Below are 21,240 nucleotides of genomic sequence, written 5' to 3' on the forward strand. Positions count from 1 at the left end.
GGAACTGTGTTAACTGACAATGGTTTTCTAAAGTGTTCCTTAGCCCACATTGCAATATCCTTTACACAATGATGCTGGTTTTTGATGAAGCGCCACTTTGGGATTGAAGGTCACAGGCATTCAATGTTGGTTTTTGGCCTTGCTGCTTATGTGCAGAGATTTCTCCAGACACTAACTCTTTTGAGGGGATTACGGACCACAGATAATGAAATCTGTAAATTAATTGCAACTGTACATTGAGAAACATTCTCAAACTGTTGTGGACTATTTGCTCACACAGTTGTTCACAAAGTGGTGAACATCACCCCATCATTGCTTGAGAACAACTGAGCCTTTCGGGGATGATCATTTCATACCCCATCATGACACTCACCTGTTTCCAATTAACCTGTTCATCTGTGGAATGTTCCAAACAGGTGTTTCTTTTTTTTTTTTTAATATTCCTGAACTTTCCCAGTCTTTTTTTGCCCTGTCCAAGCTTTTTTGTAATGTGTTGCAGGCATCAAATCCAAAATGAGAGAATGTTTGAAACAACAAAAACAATAACAGTCATCAGTTTCAACATTAAATATTTTGTCTTTGTAGTGTATTCAATTGAGTGTAGGTTGAAAAGGATTTGCAAATCATTGTATGTCTGTTTTACACAACATCCCAACTTCATTGGAATTGGGGTTTGTAATTTCAAAACAAAGATTGCGATGTTAGTTAATGCAAAAACCTTTGCAAAACAAAAGTCTGAATGATGAGGACTAATACATGTCAGCAATTGTTCATTGTTGTACAGGTGTAAAACATGTCAACGTTTCTGGATTTGTTGTGTTTTCGTGTGTCTTACTCCTTATTGAAGATGCAGGTCTGCTGGAGGGTATACTGGCTTTTGGTAACGTTCCACACCCTAACTGTGCCATCATTGCCACTAGTTGCCAATAAACCTTTCTTTTTGCACCAACAGCAGGTGAGCACCTAAGACGAAAGAAAAATGCATTTGAATATCAAATGCAGTAGTTTGAAACAAGCAAATTAACATTCTCATGACAACGCACCCTACTCTGATGAGCTTCTAACTTGATAAAAGAGCACTTCCGCAGGTCCCCTGCCATATCGGCAAAGGTCTGTGGCCTGCTCTGATTGTCACGGTCATGGGCGGCTAGTGTGCGCACCAGCTGCTGGGCGGCCCACTGTCGATGTTGTGAAGAAAGCCTGGAGGACAGGCAGCAGGCTGCCAGAGCATTGGCTAGCTCCAGAGGGCCTACAGCGGAAGGATTATGGGAAGGATGGGCATACAAATGCGCAATTAGACCTGCTTGACATGGAAAACAAGATGACAAGGATCGCCCGTGAGTGAGAGAATGTAAAATATTAAAGACAAAGACAGACAGTAAAAAACATGTACAAAACAAAAAGGTGATATGAGCAAGATGAACTAAAAAGGTGGCAAGCCCATATACAGTCAATTATCCATGCGAGTTGTAGCTGATGAATTAGACATCCCCTAAAAAACTTTTTGATTTTATTATAATAAACACCGAAAATGCATGCAACACATTAGATCAACCACAAACCCTTTGGGCTTGATTCAATTATGCTGTTTTTGTGTTTAACGCAATTTTATGTCAAGACAATTCAACATTTTGAGGGAAGTAGTATGTAGTAGCAAATGTCAAGGTAGAAAGTAACTAATCTAAGTATCTCATCAACTTTCAACACTTCCTTTATGCTAAGAAAACACACCTCTTTTTTCCATATCAGCCTTGTCATAAGCAGGCCTAAGTTTGGCCACTTTATCTGCCAGGAGAGCTACCAGAGCCTGTGTCACTACAAAGTTAGGAGAGGTAATAAGCTTGTTCTCCTCCGCCACACCACGTAGGAAACTGGGTAGGAATTTCCTCTGGACAGGATCATCTACTGTTGTCAAATTCATGCCTGTTGCTGCGGAGATCAGATTCTGGAAATAAAAGAAAAAGGTGTCAAGAATGACAAATCCAATTAATAGCAAAATGCAGCAACAGGGATGCTAATATTTCTGTATAGGATAAAATAAGATATTTTACTGCACCTACAACTCAGATTTTTACAGAAATGTAGTCCTTTAATCTGGTCCTGGTTATCTCTCCAATCATGTTACAGTCCCAGCAGAAAGTATTCACACCCCTTTTTCCACATTTTGCTATGTTACAGACTTATTCTAAAACTGATTTGAGTATAGTTAAATAAAAACTACATAAAATATCCCATAATGACAAAGTAAAACATTTTCAGACAGTTGTGCAAATTTATTGAAAATGTAAACATTTAAACATAACAGGTACATAAGTACTCACACCCTTGGCTTACAATTTTGTTGAAGCACCTTTGGCAGCAATCACAGCCTCAAGTCCTCTTGTATTTGTCGCTACGAGCTTGGCGCACCTGTTTTGGGGCATTTTCTCCCATTCTTCTCTGCAGATCCTCTCAAGGTTAGTCAGGTTGGATGGACAGCCATTTTCAGGTCTTTCCAGAGATGTTCAATTGTATTCAAGTCCGGGCTCTGGCTGGGCCATTCAAGGACATTCACAGGCAGCTCCTGAAGCCACTCCTTTGTTGTCTTGGCTATGTGCTTTGGTACATTGTCATGTTGGAAGGTGACTTGACGCCCTAGTCTAAGTTCCAGAGCACTCTGGAGCAAGTTCTCGAAGAATTTCTCTATACTTGGCAGCTGTCATCTTACCCTCCGTGCGGACTAGTCGCCCAGTTCCTGGAGCAGAAAAACAGCCCCACAGCATGATGCTGCTACCACCATGCTTCACAGTAGGGATGGTGTTAGCCAGGTGATGAGCAGTGCCTCTTCTTCTATGCAGTGCCTCTTCTTCTATGACGCTTGCAATTCAGGCCAAAAAGTTCCATTTTGGTTTCATCAGACCAGAGAATTTTGTTTCTGCAGGTCTGAGAATCCTTAAGGTGCCTTTTGGTAAACTCCAAGTGGGCTGCCATGTGCCTTTGAATGAGAAGTGGCTTCCGTCTGGCCACTCTACCATAAAGGCCTGATTGGTAGAGTGCGTTAGCAATGGTTGACCTTCCCGATGGTTCTCCCACCTCCGCAAATGAACACTGGAGCTCCGCCTTCGTGACCATAGGGTTCTTGTTCACCTCTCTGACCAAGGCCCTTCTCACTCGGTTATTCAGCTTGGTCGGACGGTCCGATCTAGGAAGGGTCCCAGTGGTTCCAAACGTCTTCCTTTTCCCAATAATCGAGACCACTGCTTTTCGGGGCCTTCAATCCTGCTGAAATTCTTTTGTATCCTTCCCCAGATTTGTGCCTTGACACAATCCGGTCTCAGAGGTCTGCAGACTTCCTTGCTTGGTTTCTGCTCTGATATGCACTGTCAACTATGAGACCTTATATAGACAATCAACTGAATTTACCACAGGTGGGCTCCACTCAAGTTGTAGAAGCATTTCAAGGATGATGAGTGGGAATTAGGTCCACCTGAGCTTAAGTTTGAATGTCATAGCAAAGGGTGTGAATACTTATGTACCTATTATGTTGGAATTGATTTTTTAAACACATTTACACTTTTCTTCTTCTTTTCCTTTCGGCTTGTCCCGGAAGGGGTCGCCACAGCGCGTCATCCTTTTCCGTGTAAGCCTATCTCCTGCATCCTCCTCTCGAACACCAACTGCCATCATGTCTTCCCTCACGACATCCATCAACCTTCTCTTTGGTCTTCCTCTAGCTCTCTTGCCTGGCAGCTCCATCCTCATCATCCTTCTACCAATATACTCACGATTTCTCCTCTGGACGTGTCCAAACCATTGAAGACTAACTTTGTCTCCAAAACATCGAACCTTGGCTGTCCCTCTGATGAGCTCATTTCTAATTTTATCCAACCTGGTCAGTCCAAGAGCGAACCTCAACAGCTTAATTTCCGCCACCTCCAGCTCTGCTTCCTGTTGACTCTTCAGTGCCACTGTCTCTAATTCGTACATTATGGTTGGCCTCACCACTGTTTTATAAACTTTGCCCTTCATCCTAGCAGAGACTCTTCTGTCACATAACACACCTGACACCTTCCTCCACCCGTTCCAACCTGCTTGGACCCGTTTCTTCACTTCCTGACCACACTCACCATTGCTCTGGACGGTTGACCCCAAGTATTTAAAGTCCTCCACCCTTGCTATCTCTTCTCCCTGTAGCCTCATTCTTCACCCATCACCCCTCTCATTCATGCACATATATTGTTTTACTTCGGCTAATCTTAATTCCTCTTCTTTCCAGTGCATGCCTCCATCTTTCTAACTGTTCCTCCAGCTGCTTCCTGCTCTCACTGCAGATCACAATGTCATCTGCAAACATCATCGTCCACCGGGATTCCAGTATAACCATCTGTCAGCCTATCCATCACCACTGCAAACAGGAAGGGGCTCAGGGCTGATAACTGATCCAGTCCTACCTCCACCATAAACTCCTTTGTCACACCTACAGCACACCTCACCGCTGTTCTGCTGCCCTCGTACATGTCCTGTATTATTATAACATACTTCTCTGCCACGCCAGACCTCCGCATGCAGTACCACAGTTCCTCTCTGGGTACTCTGTCATAGGCTTTCTCTAGATCTACAAAGACACAATGTAGCTCCTTCTGACCTTCTCTGTACTTTTCCATCAACATCCTCAAGGCAAATAATGCATCTGTGGTACTCTTTCTTGGCATGAAACCATACTGTTGCTCGTAAATACTCACTTCTGTCCTGAGTCAAGCCTCCACTACTCTTTCCCATAACTTCATTGTGTGGCTCATCAACTTTATTCCTCTATAGTTGCCACAGCTCTGCACATCACCTTTGTTCTTAAAAATGGGCACCAGTACACTTTTCCTCCATTCCTCAGGCATCTTCTCACTCACTAGAATTCTATTGAATTCTAGTGAGTGACTATTGAATTAGCTGGTCAAAAACTCCACAGCCACCTCTCCTAGATGATTCCTCCACAGGAATGTCATCAGGACCAACTGCCTTTCCATTTTTCATTCTCTTTAAAGCCTTTCTAACTTCCCCCTTACTAATCATTGCCACTTCCTGGTCCACCACACTTGCCTCTTCTACTCTCCCTTCTCTATCATTTTCCTCATTCATCAACTCCTTGAAGTATTCTTTCCATCTAGCTAGCACCAATCAACATATTTCCATCTCTATCCTTAATCATCCTAACCTGCTGCACATCCTTCCCATCTCTATCCCTCTGTCTGGCCAGCCTGTATAGATCCTTTTCTGCTTCTTTAGTGTCCAACCTGCCATACATGTCATCATATGCCTCTTGTTTTGCCTTTGCCACCTCTACCTTTGCCCTGTGTTGCATCTCAATGTATTACTTTTGCCTCTCCTCGGTCCTCTCAGTGTCCCACTTCTTCTTAGCTAACCTTTTTCCTTGTATGATTTCCTGTACTGTGAGGTTCCACCACCAAGTCTCCTTCTCTCCTTTCCTGCCAGAAGATACACCAAGTACTCTCCTGCCTGCCTCTCTGATCACCTTGGCTGAGGTGGTCCAGTCTTCTGGAAGCTCCTCCCGTCCACCGAGAGGCTGTCTCACCTCTTCCCGAAAAGCTGCACAACACCCGTCCTGTCTCAGGTTCCACCACATGGTTCTCTTCTCTGCCTTTGTCTTCCTAATTTTCCTCCCCACCACCAGAGTCATTTTACACACCACCATCCTGTGCTGTCTAGCCACACTCTCCCCTACCACTACCTTACAGTTGGTAACATCCTTCAGATTACATCGTCTGCACAAAATGTAATCCACCTGTGTGCTTCTACCTCCGCTCTTGTTGGTCACCCTATGTTTGTGCCTCTTCTGGAAAAAAGTGTTCACTACACCCATTTGCATCCTTGTTGCTAAGTCTACCACCATTTGACCCTCCAAGTTCCTTTCCTGGATGCCGTACTTACCCATCACTTCTTCATCACCCCTATTACCTTCACCAACATGTCCATTACAATCTGCACCAATTACGACTCTCTCTCTGTCTGGGATGCTCAGAACTACTTCATCTAGCTCCTTCCAGAATTTCTTTCACCTCTAGGTCACATCCTACCAGTGGGGCATAGCCACTAATCACATTACACATAACACCCTCAATTTCAAATTTCAGCCTCATCACTCGATCTGATACTCTTTTCACCTCCAAGACATTTTTAGCCAACTCTTCTTTTAAAATAACCCCGACTCCATTTCTCTTCCCATCTACACCATGGTAAAATAATTTAAACTCTGCCCCTAAACTTCTAGCCTTACTGCCTTTCCACCTGGTCTCCTGGACACACAATATATCAACCTTTCTCCTAATCATCATGTCAACCAACTCCCGAGATTTTCCTGTCATAGTCCCAACATTCAAAGTCCCCACATACAGTTCTAGGCTCTGTGTTTTCCTCTTCTCTTTCTGACGAAGAACCCGCTTTCCACCTCTTCTTCTTTGACTTCGACCCACAGTAGCTGAATTTCGAACGGCGCCCTGCAGATTGACTGCGCCGGTGGCGGACGTTGTTAACCCGGGCCACGACCGATCCGGTATGGAATTCTTTGGATGAATTCTTTGGATCATATTTGTTTGGCAAGGTTTTAAACCGGATGCCCTTCCTGACGCAACCCTCTGCATTTATCCGGGCTTGGGACCGGCCTACAGTTTGCACTGACTTGCCCCCCCATAGGGCTGCATTTTTAAACACATTTACACAAATGTCTGAAATATGTTTTTACTTTGTCATTTTGTGATTTTATGTAGATTTGTTTTTAGAAAACTATACTCAAATCAGCTTTATAATGAGTCGACGAAAATTTGGAAAACGTGAAGGGGTGTGAATACTTTCTGGTGGCACTGTAGCTATCTAACTTAAAGACTGTACTGAATATGCAAGTACTGGATGAAACTGTCGAGAGCACAGAATCAATTGTGTCATGCTTTACATTGGATCAGAAGAATGAAAAAGAATGGCTTGAAGTGACAGAATACTGAGGAACTTGTTAATGGTAAATTACATTGTACAATATTTTCTTTTCAGTTTTATCAACAACATTTTGCTCGCATGAAGTAATATAGAATACCTGAGTGCAGAGCTGCACCAACAGTTTGGCAGCATTGGGGCTGTTGGAGGCCAAGCAGCCCACTGCTGTGCTGAGATAAGCGAGACAGGAAATGGGTTTGCTGGACTTGGCAGCTCCACGTGTCCTTTCAGGATGACCAGAGGCTGCTGTAGGACCAGTAGAAAGTCCGGCTCGGCCTGCTGCTGCCAGGCACATGAACCTGACAAGAGTCCTGATATCTGTTAAGCCAAGTGATTCCAGGCCAGCTGCAAGGCTGCAGCTCGAACCGCTGTGTGGCAGGGAAGTAGTGATGATGAAAGAGGGATATAAAGGTAGCGGACAAGACAAAAACATATTACTCATACGTATTGCATATTATGAATAAAGAAAACTAAGGGGTACATGTATCATTTCGTGTTCTTTGCATTTGCTTTAGTGAATGCATAGACAGTACAATAGGGGGCTTCTACCAGTGTACAACCCCAATTCCAATGAAATTGGGACATTGTGTTAAACAAATAAAAACAGAACACAATGATTTGCAAATCATGTTCAACCTATAGTTAATTGATTAAACTACAAAGACAAGATATTTAATGTTCAAACTGATGAACTTTATTGTTTTTAGCAAATAATCATTAACTTAGAATTTTATGGCTGCCACACAAAAAAAAAGTTGCAAAAAAGCTGGGACAGGGTCATGTTTCCCACTGTGTTACATCACCCTTTCTTTTAACAACATTCAATAAACGTTTGGGAACCGATGACACTAATTGTTGAAGCTTTGTAGGTGGAATTCTTTACCATTCTTGCTTGATGTACATCTTCAGCTGTTCAACAGTCCGGGGTCTCCATTGTCGTATTTTACGCTTCATAATGCGCCACACATTTTCAATGGGAGACAGGTTTGGACTCCAAGCAGGCCAGTCTAGTACCCAGCCCCATACCATCACAGATGCTGGCTTTTGAACTTTGCGTCCATAACAGTCCGACTGGTTCTTTTCCTCTTTGGCCCGGAGGACACGACATCCACAATTTGAAATGTGGACTCATTGGACCACAGAACACTTTTCCACTTTGCATCAGTCCATCTTAGATGAGCACGGGCCCAGAGAAGCCAGCGGCGTTTCTGGGTGTTGTTGATAAATGGCTTTTGCTTTGCAAAGTAGAGTTTGAAGTTGCACTTACGGATGTAGCGCCGAACTGTATTTACTGACATTGGTTTTCTGAAGTGTTACTGAGCCCATGATGTGATATCCTTTTCACACTGATGTCGGTTTTTGATGCAGTGCCGCCTGAGGGATCGAAGGTCACGGGCATTCAATGTTGGTTTTCGGCCTTGCCGCTTACATGCAGTGATTTCTCCAGATGCTCTGAACCTTTTGATGATATTATGGACCGTAGATGATGAAATCGCTAAATTCCTTGCAATTGTACATTGACGAACATTGTCCTTAAACTGTTTGACTATTTTCTCACACACTTGTTCACAAAGAGGTGAACCTCGCCCCATCTTTGCTTGTGAATGAGTGAGCAATTCAGGGAAACTCTTTTTATACCCAATCATGGCACCCACCTGTTCCCAATTAGCCTGTTCATCTGTGGGATGTTCCAAACAGGTGTTTGATGAGCATTCCTCAACTTTCTCACTCTTTTTTGCCACCTGTCCCAGCTTTTTTGGAACTTGTTGCAGCCATAAAATTCTAAGTTAATGATTATTTGCTAAAAACAATCAAGTTTATCAGTTTGAACATTAAATAGCTTGTCTTTGTAGTGTATTCAATTAAATATAAGTTGAACATGATTTGCAAATCATTGTATTCTGTTTTTATTTATGTTTGACACAACGTCCCAACTTCATTGGAATTGGAGTTGTATGTGGGTCAAAACTACCTGACAGAGAGCAGAGACAGCGCTCTCATCACCATGGTCCTGGCAAGCAGAACCTGGGCTGCAGAAGTCACCCTTCTCAGGGCCATTACTCGGTCATGGGGGTTCTGCAGGGCGGCTGCCTGTTCCCCAAGTGTTACCCTGCCTGAAGAACTCTTATCCACTGATATCTGACAACCTGCAAATAAATGCACCTGATTTACTTTTGTTAACCGTGCTTACATCGTGGGATTAATGGCCTAACGTTTGCGTGTGATTGAGCTCTTGTCTGTACATCTGTGTATTTACATGATTGATACATTTATCAAATATTTGCAATAGTTTCCAAAAGTTCTGCTTTTAAGCAGTTTCTTGGCTTCTTGATTCCGTGGTTGTATGTCCACAATAACAGCAATAACAATGCTTCAAGGCAGAGATTTTGCTTAAACCTTTTTTGTAATCTAATTATTCAAGTTACCTCAGTAATCAATTTCAGCTCTGGTGCAAAACAAGCATATTTACTTATGCTTTGTAAGTAAGCAGTGTTAATAAATATTACTCAATATGAGTAGCTCTCCAGCACTATCACTGGGTAAAAGTATCTCACTGAAGATCCCAGAGCTCGAGTGGAAATTATACAATACATTGGTGTGTATGTCTCAACTAATCAAAACATGGATTAAGTAAGACTTTTTTTTTTTTTGAAGCCACAGCTGCAGTATTTCCGAGACAACACACTTACCAATCTGCAGCAGTGTCTCCTCCATACTGTTGGTGGCAGTTACCATGGCTGCAGAGGCCCCTAAAGGGTCACTATCAGGGAACTGCACAGCCTCTGGGACAGTCTTGCGTTCACTCAGACCTAGTGGACCTGCCAAAAGCTCAAATTCTTCTTCCCCTGTTAGCTTCTCATCTTCATCAACATCCATCATGTCCCAGTCCTCTGGGGTGTCACAAAAATAAATAAATAAATATATATATATATAGTGAACTAAAAGAACAATTTAAAACACGTCGGGCCTGATTCACTAAAGGTTTACTCACGCAAACAGATGTGGAAGTAGGGGTGCACGGTATAAACTGTATAATTAGTAGAAGGTACACAGTACATTTGGACGAAGGTACAGATTTAGACTCAACCGACAAATCGTGACAAAGCTTATTGATGACGTCATTGTATCTGTCTGCGGAAATTGGGAGGTGAAAAAAAAAATCTGGGAGTTTGTGCAAGTATACTCTGTAATCCTCGCCTGAGCGTCTATAACAAGCAACATATATGTAAGTATTGTTATCACTAAAGGAGGAGTAACTAACTTAAGAAGGAAAGATGCATGATCAGTTAGTTTTAATGGCGATTTATCACAGTATGCAAGTTCGTTCCCAGCTAATGGAAAGCAAAGATATGCAGCAATGCTTTTTCCACACATCTATCCCTAACTCTTTTCCAGCTTGCAGCATCCAGACTGACATTGTGTAAGACTATTGTAAGAGTTGTACATACAGAACAATAAATTCCTCATTAATTAAATCGATATGAAACTTGCTTTTATATTGTGTATATTATATTTATATATGAGAGTAATCAAGACTGCTTTTGTCATTGCTATTTGTGCCTAATATGAACATTAAAGACTAAAAATGTTTGTCATGCACAACAAAAACACAAATGAAATTCTTACTTGGCTAGTTTCCCTCCACTCAAAGATAATAATATAAAAATTAAATAACAAAAATGATGAGTATATCTACAGTGGGGGCAAAAGATCTGGAGATTGGCTAGGCCACTCCAGGACCTTGAAATGCTTCTTACGAAGCCACTCCTTCATTGCCCGGGCGGTGTGTTTGGGATCATGGTCATGCTGAAAGACCCAGCCACGTTTAATCTTTAATGCCCTTGTTAATGGAAGGAGGTTTTCACTCAAAATCTCACGATACATGGCCCCATTTACACGGACCAGTCGTCCTGGTCCCTTTGCAGAAAAACAGCTCCAAAGCATGATGTTTCCACCCCCATGCATCACGGTAGGTATGGTGTTCTTTGGATGCAACTTAGTATTCTTTCTCCTCCAAACACAACAAGTTGAGTTTTTACCAAAAGGTTCCATTTTGGTTTCATTTGATCATATGACATTCTCCCAATCCTCTTCTGGATCATCCCAAATGCTCTCTTGCAAACCTCAGATGGGCCTGGACATGTACTGGCTTAAGCAGGGGGACAGGACTGGCACTGCAGGATTTGAGTCCCTGGCGGCGAAGTGTGTTACTGATGGTAGCCTTTGTTACTTTGGTCCCAGCTCTCTGCAGGTCATTCACTCGGTCCCCCTAGTGTGGTTCTTGAAATTTTTGCTCACTATTCTTGTGATCGTTCTGATCCCATGGGGTGAGATCTTGCATGGAGCCCCAGATCGAGGGAGATTATCAGTGGTCTTGTATGTCTTCCATTTTCTAATAATTGCTCCCACAGTTGATTTCTTCAGACCAAGCTGCTTACCTATTGCAGATTCAGTCTTCCCAGCCTGGTGCAGGTCTACAATTTTGTTTTTGGTGTCCTTTGACAGCTCTTTGGTCTTGGCCATAGTGGAGTTTGGAGTACAACTGTTTGAGGTTGTGGACAGGTGTCTTTTATACTGATGAGTTCAAACAGGTGCCATTAATACAGGTAACGGGTGGAGGCCAGAGGAGCCTCTTAAAGAAGAAGTTACAGGTCTGTGAGAGCCAGAAATCTTGCTTGTTTGTCGGTCACCAAATACTTATTTTCCACCATAATTTGCTAATAAATTCTTTAAAAATCAGACAATGTGATGTTTTTCCCCTCATTTTGTCTCTCATAAGTGAGGTAATACCTATGATGAAAATTACAGGCCTCTCTCATCTTTTTAAGTGGGAGAACTTGCACAATTGGTGGCTTCCTAAATACTTTTTTGGCCCACTGTGATATCAATTTATTGCAAAACAAAATCATGAAGTTATTTGTCTTACCATGTAAAAAGTAAGCACGGTCGTTGTTGGTAGGTTCCACTTGTTAAAATTTCGACAAGATTCAGGTTTCTTTGGTATGCGGTAAAAGCTCTGGATCAATCTAATCAAATCTGTTTGAACAGCTGATAACGCAACACGACACTACAAGATTACAACCCATTCATAAATGCTTCCATGATACTTTTTACACTAAAGCTTATATCGCGATATATTACATTACCATGAAGGAAATCAATTTATACTGTGACATGAATTTTACGTCGCTCAGCCCTATGTGGAAACTCATCTATTAACCAGTTGCACCGAGGATTTTGTCAGCCAAACGCACAAAAAGTCCACGCAGTTCATTTTGCCCGTTCTGGGAGGAGTATATGTAAATATTAATTTAGCATACACAATGTTATTAATCAAACCTGAGATGAATTAGCTGATCTGTTAGATTGAACACACAATTTAGCAGCCAGTATTTGGGATTTTAGTAAATCAGGCCATTATATTTTCTATAGCAGTCTGTGTTCATGGACACTGTACCTTCATAGACACTGTCTTGCTTTCCCAGCAGGTCAGGGGCCTGACCCTTATACCTATAAAAAAATAAAAACAAAAACAAAAAAATGCACGTGATATTAAATAAAATGTATATTTTCCCTCCTGAAAACAAAAGCATTAAATGCCATTGAAAAGTAGTGCAACCAAAAACAAAGGATCTAACTGGAATGTATCCCAGCTGACTTTGGGCAGGAGGGGTACTACTTGCACTGATTCACAGTCAATCACAGGGCACATATAGGCAAACAATCATTCACACCTACGGACGATTTAGTCTTCAATTAACCTAAAATGTATGTTTCTGGAATATTTGAGGAAGCTCAAGTATGAGAAAACCCATGCAAGAATGTGAAAAATATGCAAACTCCACATAGACAGGGCAGAGCTAAAAGTCAATCAGAGAACCTCTTGATGTATGCTGACCCACATTGATGTTTAAAACACATTTATCAAATTTGCGCTTACCTTTCTACAATAGGAACTTTTGCCTTGCTTTTGATGGCTAAATATTTCTCTCTACAGGCACCACAAAGAAGGTAGTAGGGGTTTCCACTGCCACACTCCCCTCCAAACCAGCCATCTACATAGGAGCCGTTGCTACGGTATCCTTGCCGGTTGGCACTGCGACCGCAACCAGGGTGGCTTTTCTTCATATGTTGATTGAAGTTGGCTACATTTGCTTCGCACAGTTCACACACCACCATTTCATCACGGTCATCTGTCTCACATACATGCTGTGATGTGTGGCCACATGTCAAAAAACAAAACAAACAAAAAAAAAACAACAACAACATTGATATACATTTTTAAAAAAGCATTTACATAACATACAGTGGGTACGGAAAGTATTCAGACCCCCTTAAATTTTTCGCTCTGTTATATTGCAGCCATTTGCTAACATAATTTAAGTTTATTTTAGTAGTACCCCAAATTGACAGAAAAAAAAGGAATTGTTAAAGTTTTTGCAGATTTATTCAAAAAGAAAGACTGAAATATCCCACAGCCATAAGTATTCAGACCCTTTGCTCAGTATTTAGTAGAAGCACCCTTTTGAGCTAATACAGCCATGAGTCTTTTTGGGAATGATGCAACAAGTTTTTCACACCTGGATTTGGGGATCCTCTGCCATTCCTCCTTGCAGATCCTCTCCAGTTCTGTGAGGTTGGTAGGTGAACGTTGGTGGACAGCCATTTTCAGGTCTCTCCAGAGATGCTCAATTGGGTTGAAGTCAGTGCTTTGGCTGGGTCATTCAAGAACAGTCACGTAGTTGTTCTGAAGCCACTCCTTCGTTATTTTAGCTGTGTCATTGTCTTGTTGGAAGGCGAACCTTCGGCCCAGTCTGAAGTCCTGAGCACTCTGGAGAAGGTTTTTGTCCAGAACATCCCTGTACTTGGCCGCATTCATCTTTCCTTTGATTGCTACCAGTTGTTCTGTCCCTGCAGTTGAAAAACACCCCCACACCATGATGCTGCCACCACCATGCTTCACTGTTGGGACTGTATTGGACAGGTGATGAGCAGTGCCTAGTTTTCTCCATACATACCGCTTAGAATTAAGGCCAAAAAGTTCTATCTTGGTCTTGTCAGACCAGAGAATCTTATTTCTCACCATCTTAGAGTCCTTCAGGTGTATTTTTTTTTTTTTTTTTTTAGCAAACTGCATGCGGGCTTTCATGTGTCTTGCACTGAAGAGAGGCTTCCGTCTGCCCACTCTACCATAAACCCAGACTGGTGGAGGGCTGCAGTGATGGTTAACATTCTCGAACTTTCTCCCATCTCCCGAATGCATCTCTGGAGCTCAGCCACAGTGATCTTTGGGTTCTTCTTTACCTCTCTCACCAAGGCTCTTCTCCCCCGATTGCTCAGTTTGGCCGGACGGCCAGCTCTAGGAAGGGTTCTGGTCGTCCCAAACGTCTTCCATTTAAAGATTATGGAGGCCACTGTGCTCTTAGGAACCTTAAGTGCACAGAATCTTTTTTGTAACCTTGGCCAGATCTGTGCCTTGCCACAATTATGTCTCTGAGCTCTTCAGGCAGTTCCTTTGACCTCATGTTTCTCAGTTGCGCTGACATGTACTGTGAGCTGTAAGATCTAATATAGACAGGTGTGTGGCTTTCCTAATCAAGTCCAATCAGTATAATCAAACACAGCTGGACTCCAATGTAGGTGTAGAACCACCTCAAGGAAGAAGAAGAAATGGACAGCACCCGTGTTAAATATGGGTGTCACAGCAAAGGGTCTGAATACTTGGCTGTGTGATATTTTAGTTTTTCTTTTTTAATAAATCTGCAAAGATTTCAACAATTCAGTTTTTTTCTGTCAATACGGGGTGCTGTGTGTACATTAATGAGGGGAAAAAAAATATGATTTTAGCAAATGGCTGCAATATAACAATAGTGAAAAATTGAAGGGGGTCTACTTTCCATACGCACTGTAGAACACCATACTGAGTTGAACATTCATGGAATGTCAGCGATATTGGTAAATTACAAGTGTTAGTGACAGTCTATTGTTAGGCTTAGTGTTAGTGAATCATCTTCCCAAGCAACAGACAACATTAATTTTTTTTAGACAGAAAAGTAATTATGGTCAAAATTATTTTTTTTACCATAAATTATGGTAAAGAAATAAAATAAAATAAAATAAAAATGGCTGAATAAAAGAGAGAGTGAATTCACCGTGCTCCTACGACTAGATTGTGAGTGAGAGGGAATGCAGGACAACTAAGACCTGACTCATGATGGCAGCCCTCTGATCATAGCATAAAGTCACACACACCCATCTTGGCCAGTCCAGTACCTCCGGGATCCACATTCCCAGAATGTCAGTGTCACTGGCAAGGTCCTGGCCAAACATGACCTCCATCGTCTCCTCATCCAGGTCCATCTCAAGCTCTTCATCCAGAAGGTTGAAGTCATATAGGGCACCTGGGTCTTGTTGCGGCAGGTGAGATGGGACCTCCCTGCGTGACTGGCTGTGTTGGGCCTGCACTGACCGGTACAATCCAGCTGACAGGGAAAATAAAAATAAAGTGGGGTCAAGAAGCAACATCTTAATTTAGGTTTTGCTTTTACCAACTGTAAGGATGTCTAATTCTCACCAGCACGGGCAAACAATCTTCGTGCGGCCAGGTCAAAGTGGTGCTTCCTAGACACAGCAGAACGTCCTCTCAGGGGAACACCACTAGAAGCTGATGCATTATCCTGCTCTTGTCCCTCTGGACTACAATGTGCACAAACAGATCATCATTTAAACCGACTTCATCAGTTGTTAAACTTTCTCACAGATAGGGGTGGGGAACTCTGGCTACCACAATATTCTATTCGGTTATGATTGAGAGGGAAATTGCACTTTATACAGTCAAGTATTTCAGTGCAGTTGTACCTTTCACTAAAGCCCTCTTCCATTTCAGAAGCATCAGCATCAGCATCTCCAGGCGAAGAAACATAGGAGTTTCTATCCCGAGATTTGGCTCTGCCAGATGCTATTGCACCAGGACATGAGGAGTCAGACACATCACCTCCAACACCACTGCCTCTCGTGGGAGGCTCATCATGCCCGTCGTCTGTACCAGGATGTTCTATCATCCACATGGCCAGCACTGTGATGTTCTGGGCATCTGCTTCTTCTCTTGCACCTGGAAAAGAAGAGCTGTCTAACCATCCAATGTATCACACAACGGCTAATCTTGTAAATATTGGCACTTATTTTGTTTTTCCTGTACGGCTGTTACCTCAAGCAAAAAGGAAGCTCCGTATCACTTTTGTGCAGGAACAGTTTTACTGTGCCACAGTGGAGTTTTTAAGCCGCCACTGTGGTTCTTTGTATTCTGATGGATTTTTATTGAAAATTTCAGTCGGACAGAACACAGTTTTAACGGGAACTGACAGAAAGGAAGGACAGGATAATATATGACAGGAAAGGACAGGACGAAGGCAGCAAGGTCAGCATGCCGGACAGCGGTGGTTGGCACGTCTGTACAACTGAAGTGTGGTGGGAGTGGCTATGTAAAATCTAAACATCTAAACAGAGTGCAAGTGAGGGGATACACAGGAAGTTCGCAGAGTTATGAGTTATTTATCGCAATGTGAGAGTGACTCCACACCATGCGAATAAGTCCCAGAGGTGTGTATCTGGGGACACATCCAAGTGAATTGAGACCATCTTGAATGCACATTAACCTTCAGAAATGTCCTGTAATTGCTGCACCTGCACTGCGGGTGTTGACGGCCCCACCCCAACCACCACCCCCCAGCCAACCCCAAACCCACTATACTACCCCACGCACCCAGCCACCGCGGCCCCCACACCTCCACCTGCCCCGCCACCAATCCCCACCCAGCCAGAGGGCGAGACAGTGTCCCCCGTTTGGTGGAAAGGAGGGCGGATAGGGGAGCACAACGTGAACGAGAGGGGGGAGCAGAAGAAGAGCCGTCTAACAATCTAATGTATCACACAATGGCTCATCTTGTAAATATTGGCACTTATTCCATAGTTAGGGACTTACGAATTATATCTGCAGAAAAAGAATCCCCCAAAATAGACTCAATAGTAAGTTTAGGCTGGTTTTCTGGTGAAAGATTTGATTTTCAGCCAGATTTTGGTCCACCCACATTTTGGACAGGGCAGCCCGTCACAGCCTAACACATAATGAGCAGGAGCCGATGAACTTTTCTCAATGAACGTCTATGTATTCTGGTGTAACCTTTGCCTATATTCAAGGTCTGGATGTTTGTTTTAAGACAATAATGAGTGAAAATAGTGACAGTGAAACATTATGGAAGGCTTGTTATTTAAAAAAATTGACTGTTGAAATGCCTCTTTGAGAAAAGAAGACAGCTGCGTCATCCAACGAGGTAATGCTTGCAGATTAATTGTGTATGTAAACGGGTTTCGTCAGCTCAATTTTGTATTGACTGGATCACAAATGCCTCTAAGATGTTTAATAAGAGTTCATATGGATGACAAAAGCATTTCTGTAGGGTGCATGGTGGCATTATGTGACAGACGCAGACTTTGACGGGCACCCTTGGCTGTCACAACACAAAAGCTTCACATTGCTTAATGTCCCAAAACTACTATCAACCGTCACCAAAATGTATGTGAATATCTCTATGCCCACTTAGACATCTGGAAATATCGAACAATCGGCCCTATATTTTGGATTTTATGGACGCTAACCCTTTTCCTCTCTATAAACGATCATTTGAGAAAAATTAACATGCGTAATGTCCATAAAATCCAACATATTAGGCTGGTCGTTTTTATTTTACTTTTATTTAATATTTTCAGAGGTTGAAGCTGCCAGGAGTAGAAATGTCCTCATAAATTCTGGTGATGATTGGTTTCAGTTTTGGGACATTAAGCCACGTATGATTGATTCAGGGTTCATGATTCTTGCAAAGATGGGACACTCGCCCGCCTTGTTTAGATCATTTTAATCGATGGCACTCCAATAAACTGGCGATTTTTCACCATGTTAAATTAGTGATTGGCCATAATTTTACAGTGTTAGCTGTTGTTCATGTGAGAAAGCTGTTCTTCATATGAGCGTGCAATGATTTGACAGCAAGGTATAATACCAACTTGAACAAAGCGGTGGAAAATCTTTTTTTTAATTTCTTTAAAGGTTGTCATTTTGGAGGTGAGGGGATTTCACCCGACAGCTATGATATATACAATTTAAGTTAGTAGTCTAGTGACTCTGACCCAGTTGCTAAAACTTCCCCCACAACTTGATAAGTTGCATTCCTCCCTGTGGCCCTACTGTTTGAGACAACCACTAGAAGAAGCCTACTGGACCCTAAATTAATTAGTAGGTCCCCTCAAAATCTCTCTTTGCCGTCATGCACCTCAGCGCACCCAACTGTCAAACTCCTGAAGTTTGCAGATGACACCACTGTCATCGGCCTCATCAAGGACGGTGACGAATCTGCATATCGACAGGAAGCGGAGCGGCTGGAGCTGTGGTGCGGCCGTCACAACCTGGAGCTGAACACGCTCAAGACTGTAGAGATGATCGTGGACTTCAGGAGGCATCTTTCGCCACAGCTGCCCCTCACGTTGTCCAGCTGCCTTGTGTCAACTGTCGAGACCTTCAAGTTTCCTGGGAATTACAGTCTCTCAGGACCTGAAGTGGGCGACCATCCATCCATCACAGTCTGGTTTGGTGCTGGTACAAAAAAGGACAAACTCCGACTGCAACGGACAATCATAACTGCTGAAAGGATTTTCGGTACTCCCCTACCCACCCTTGAGGACTTGCACGCTGCCAGAACTAAGACAAGAGCGTGCAAAATCCTCTCTGACCCTCCGCATCCTGGTCACCAGCTCTTCCAGCGCCTTCCCTTAGGTAGGCGCTACCGATCAATGCAAACTAGAACTAGCAGACATTCCAACAGCTTCTTCCCTCTTGCAATCAACTTCTGAAACAGCTAACCTACAATTCCATTGCAACATGCTAGCAATTTTGAGTTCGTTGTCACATTTCTGTTGGGGCCAATTATGTATTACTCGTGCACTCACTGTAGTTGTCTCGCCATGCTGCACTATTTGCATATACTGGCCACTCATGCCAGAGTAGCATCTGCTCCATTTGCACACTGATTGAGCAGTATCTGCAACATTTGCATAACCAACATTGTCCCACATTATCGCACTACTCGTCACTTTAAACCGCATACACTCCTTGAAGTCTCGGCGCCCTTTGCACAATGGTCATTGCACCGGACTATTGCAATATTAGTCAATCGAACTGCTCTAAGTGCTAGAGGACTCTGCATCTTTTTGGACAATTGTCCCAAAAAAAAATAAAAAATAAAAAATTCCGGCATTACCAGAAAACTAGCAACCCTTTATTGCTCAGTGACTGTTTTTTTGTCAATTTCTTTATGTCTCCAAAGTGTTCTCTGTCAATTGACTGTCTGTTGTTGTACTAGAGCGGCTCCAACTACCGGAGACAAATTCCTTGTGTTTTTGGACATATTTGGCAAATAAAGATGATTCTGATCAAAGAGTCGTTCTCTTCGTTTGAACTGACAGCAGCCAAAAGGTGGGATCCTCTCTCTGGGAAACCAAGCTGGGACAGAACAATGGAATGCGAATACAGCGATGAACCATTTGCTTAATATCCAAACATGCACGCAAGGTGCCACTCATTGCCGTTTGAGAGTACTGCAACCCATGAACTTCCATTCAGTTTTTAACTGAAGATAAAATATCCGTCTTGATATTTAACATACTCTGCAGAAATATTCAAAATGTATGCCTTGATGTCTGTGTCAGTGTGTCAACTTCACAGGTGTGGCTGCGAGACTTTGAGAACTATCTTGGTTTGAAGCCAAGCAGCATGAAATGTGATTGAACCATAAGAAGTTGATTTGCCTAAAGTTTAAACAGTCATTCTATATGCTTGATCTATGAGTAAAGAGTACAAAGTTGGGAGTATTTTATATTATGATTTATATACTACTTTTATGGCAAAGTTTGCTGACTAAATTCGAGTCTATGGGTGTGGTCTTCTCCAGGTTTCTCCCTCCGTCTTGAACACGCCCCCTGGGTATTTAACCTGCTACTAAAAGTACCAGGTACACTTCCAGCCAAGTGTGATCACTCTGAAATTGCTAGCGAGTCCCTGAAAATGCAGGAAGAGAAACGGTCGCAACCTCCCACAGAATGCGTGAAGAACAACTTTTCCCTTTTTCCACCCGTTTGTGTTTTATTTTGCTGCATCTTTTTCTTCAACCAAACCTACCTCCTCGCCTCCTGAGTCGCGCTCAGAAAGACCACTCCCAGACACCAGCTGATCTACGTTCGTGAGTAGACACTGCAATCTTCAGGATGTACAAGATTAGAGCCGTATTAATTTTGGGGAAATTACTAGTTTCACACAAAATCCCAACTTTGCTCTCTCTCACTCTGACTCAACGCATTAAACGCTCACATTTCCATTTTTAGCCTAGCAACACACGATGTCCTAGTTCCCTTTTTTTACACACCTATTTTTTTTCTTCTTTCACCAGTATTAGTGTTATTTTCTTCCTGTAGTTAGCCTCTTCGTGTTTCCCTATAGATGCCTTGTAGATTTCATTAAATATTCTATAAAATTCCACTCTTGGTTGTGTTTTGTGTGTGTTTTGACTTTAAGTAAGCCTCTGTCATCTAGAACTCGTATTTCATAAAATGTAGCAACCTTTAGCTTATGAGACTGATAAAGGGTTTGTCTTCGCTTTCTCCTAAATTTTATACATATAAAAAGTGACGTCGTTCCCTTTACGAAACAAACTAGCTTGATTTATAACACTAAGCGTCAAATCATGCTAAACCAGCAGCAACACAGGCATCGCTGCTTCGACAAATTTATATCTTAAATAAATTCAGTTTTATCCAAAAACCAATATACGCTATAATAGTGACACTTTATAGTATAGTACATTCCTTTGTCCACATCGCCTATGCAGTGTCACCAGTTGTTTTGTTTTTTTCCCCCTAAACATTTTTCTTTTTGGAGGTGGGGGGGATTCTACCTGAGACAATATCTAAAATATTACTAATTACTGCCACTTTATACTATTGCACATTCCCTTTTCCACACCAGCTATGCAGTGAATTTGGTCTCCACCTCTCCCTTTGGCGTCACACCTAGATATTTGGTGTGACATATTAAATGTCTAAATGGATATTATTGGAAAAGACTGCCAGTTTCATTTTTATGAGCAAAAAAGACATAAAATCAACGTGTTAGTGAAATATGGACTATTAAGACCCCATACCTCTTTTATCAGTCTG

The 21,240-nt window shown here is 42.4% G+C and overlaps 1 protein-coding gene across 11 annotated transcripts in view; it reads right to left on the reverse strand.

Moving 5' to 3' along the window:
- herc1 (HECT and RLD domain containing E3 ubiquitin protein ligase family member 1) overlaps positions 1-21,240 on the reverse strand; it is a 178,279-nt gene that overhangs the window by 48,743 nt on the left and 108,296 nt on the right. For 6 of the 11 annotated variants that reach the window (XM_061664952.1, XM_061664917.1, XM_061664943.1 and 3 more), the window contains 11 exons: positions 15,838-16,090; positions 15,554-15,675; positions 15,232-15,461; positions 12,920-13,188; positions 12,437-12,489; positions 9,669-9,869; positions 8,951-9,125; positions 7,079-7,346; positions 1,732-1,945; positions 1,044-1,303; positions 836-963 (listed from right to left, as the gene is read on the reverse strand). In XM_061664952.1, coding sequence (XP_061520936.1) covers positions 836-963; positions 1,044-1,303; positions 1,732-1,945; positions 7,079-7,346; positions 8,951-9,125; positions 9,669-9,869; positions 12,437-12,489; positions 12,920-13,188; positions 15,232-15,461; positions 15,554-15,675; positions 15,838-16,090 — 2,173 coding nt within the window. The remainder of the gene's footprint in view (positions 1-835; positions 964-1,043; positions 1,304-1,731; positions 1,946-7,078; positions 7,347-8,950; positions 9,126-9,668; positions 9,870-12,436; positions 12,490-12,919; positions 13,189-15,231; positions 15,462-15,553; positions 15,676-15,837; positions 16,091-21,240) is intronic. The other 5 variants (XM_061664926.1, XM_061664907.1, XM_061664969.1 and 2 more) reach the window with 4 other exon arrangements.

Source organism: Phycodurus eques, chromosome 2, assembly GCF_024500275.1.
Source record: "Phycodurus eques isolate BA_2022a chromosome 2, UOR_Pequ_1.1, whole genome shotgun sequence".
Taxonomy (NCBI): domain Eukaryota; kingdom Metazoa; phylum Chordata; class Actinopteri; order Syngnathiformes; family Syngnathidae; genus Phycodurus; species Phycodurus eques.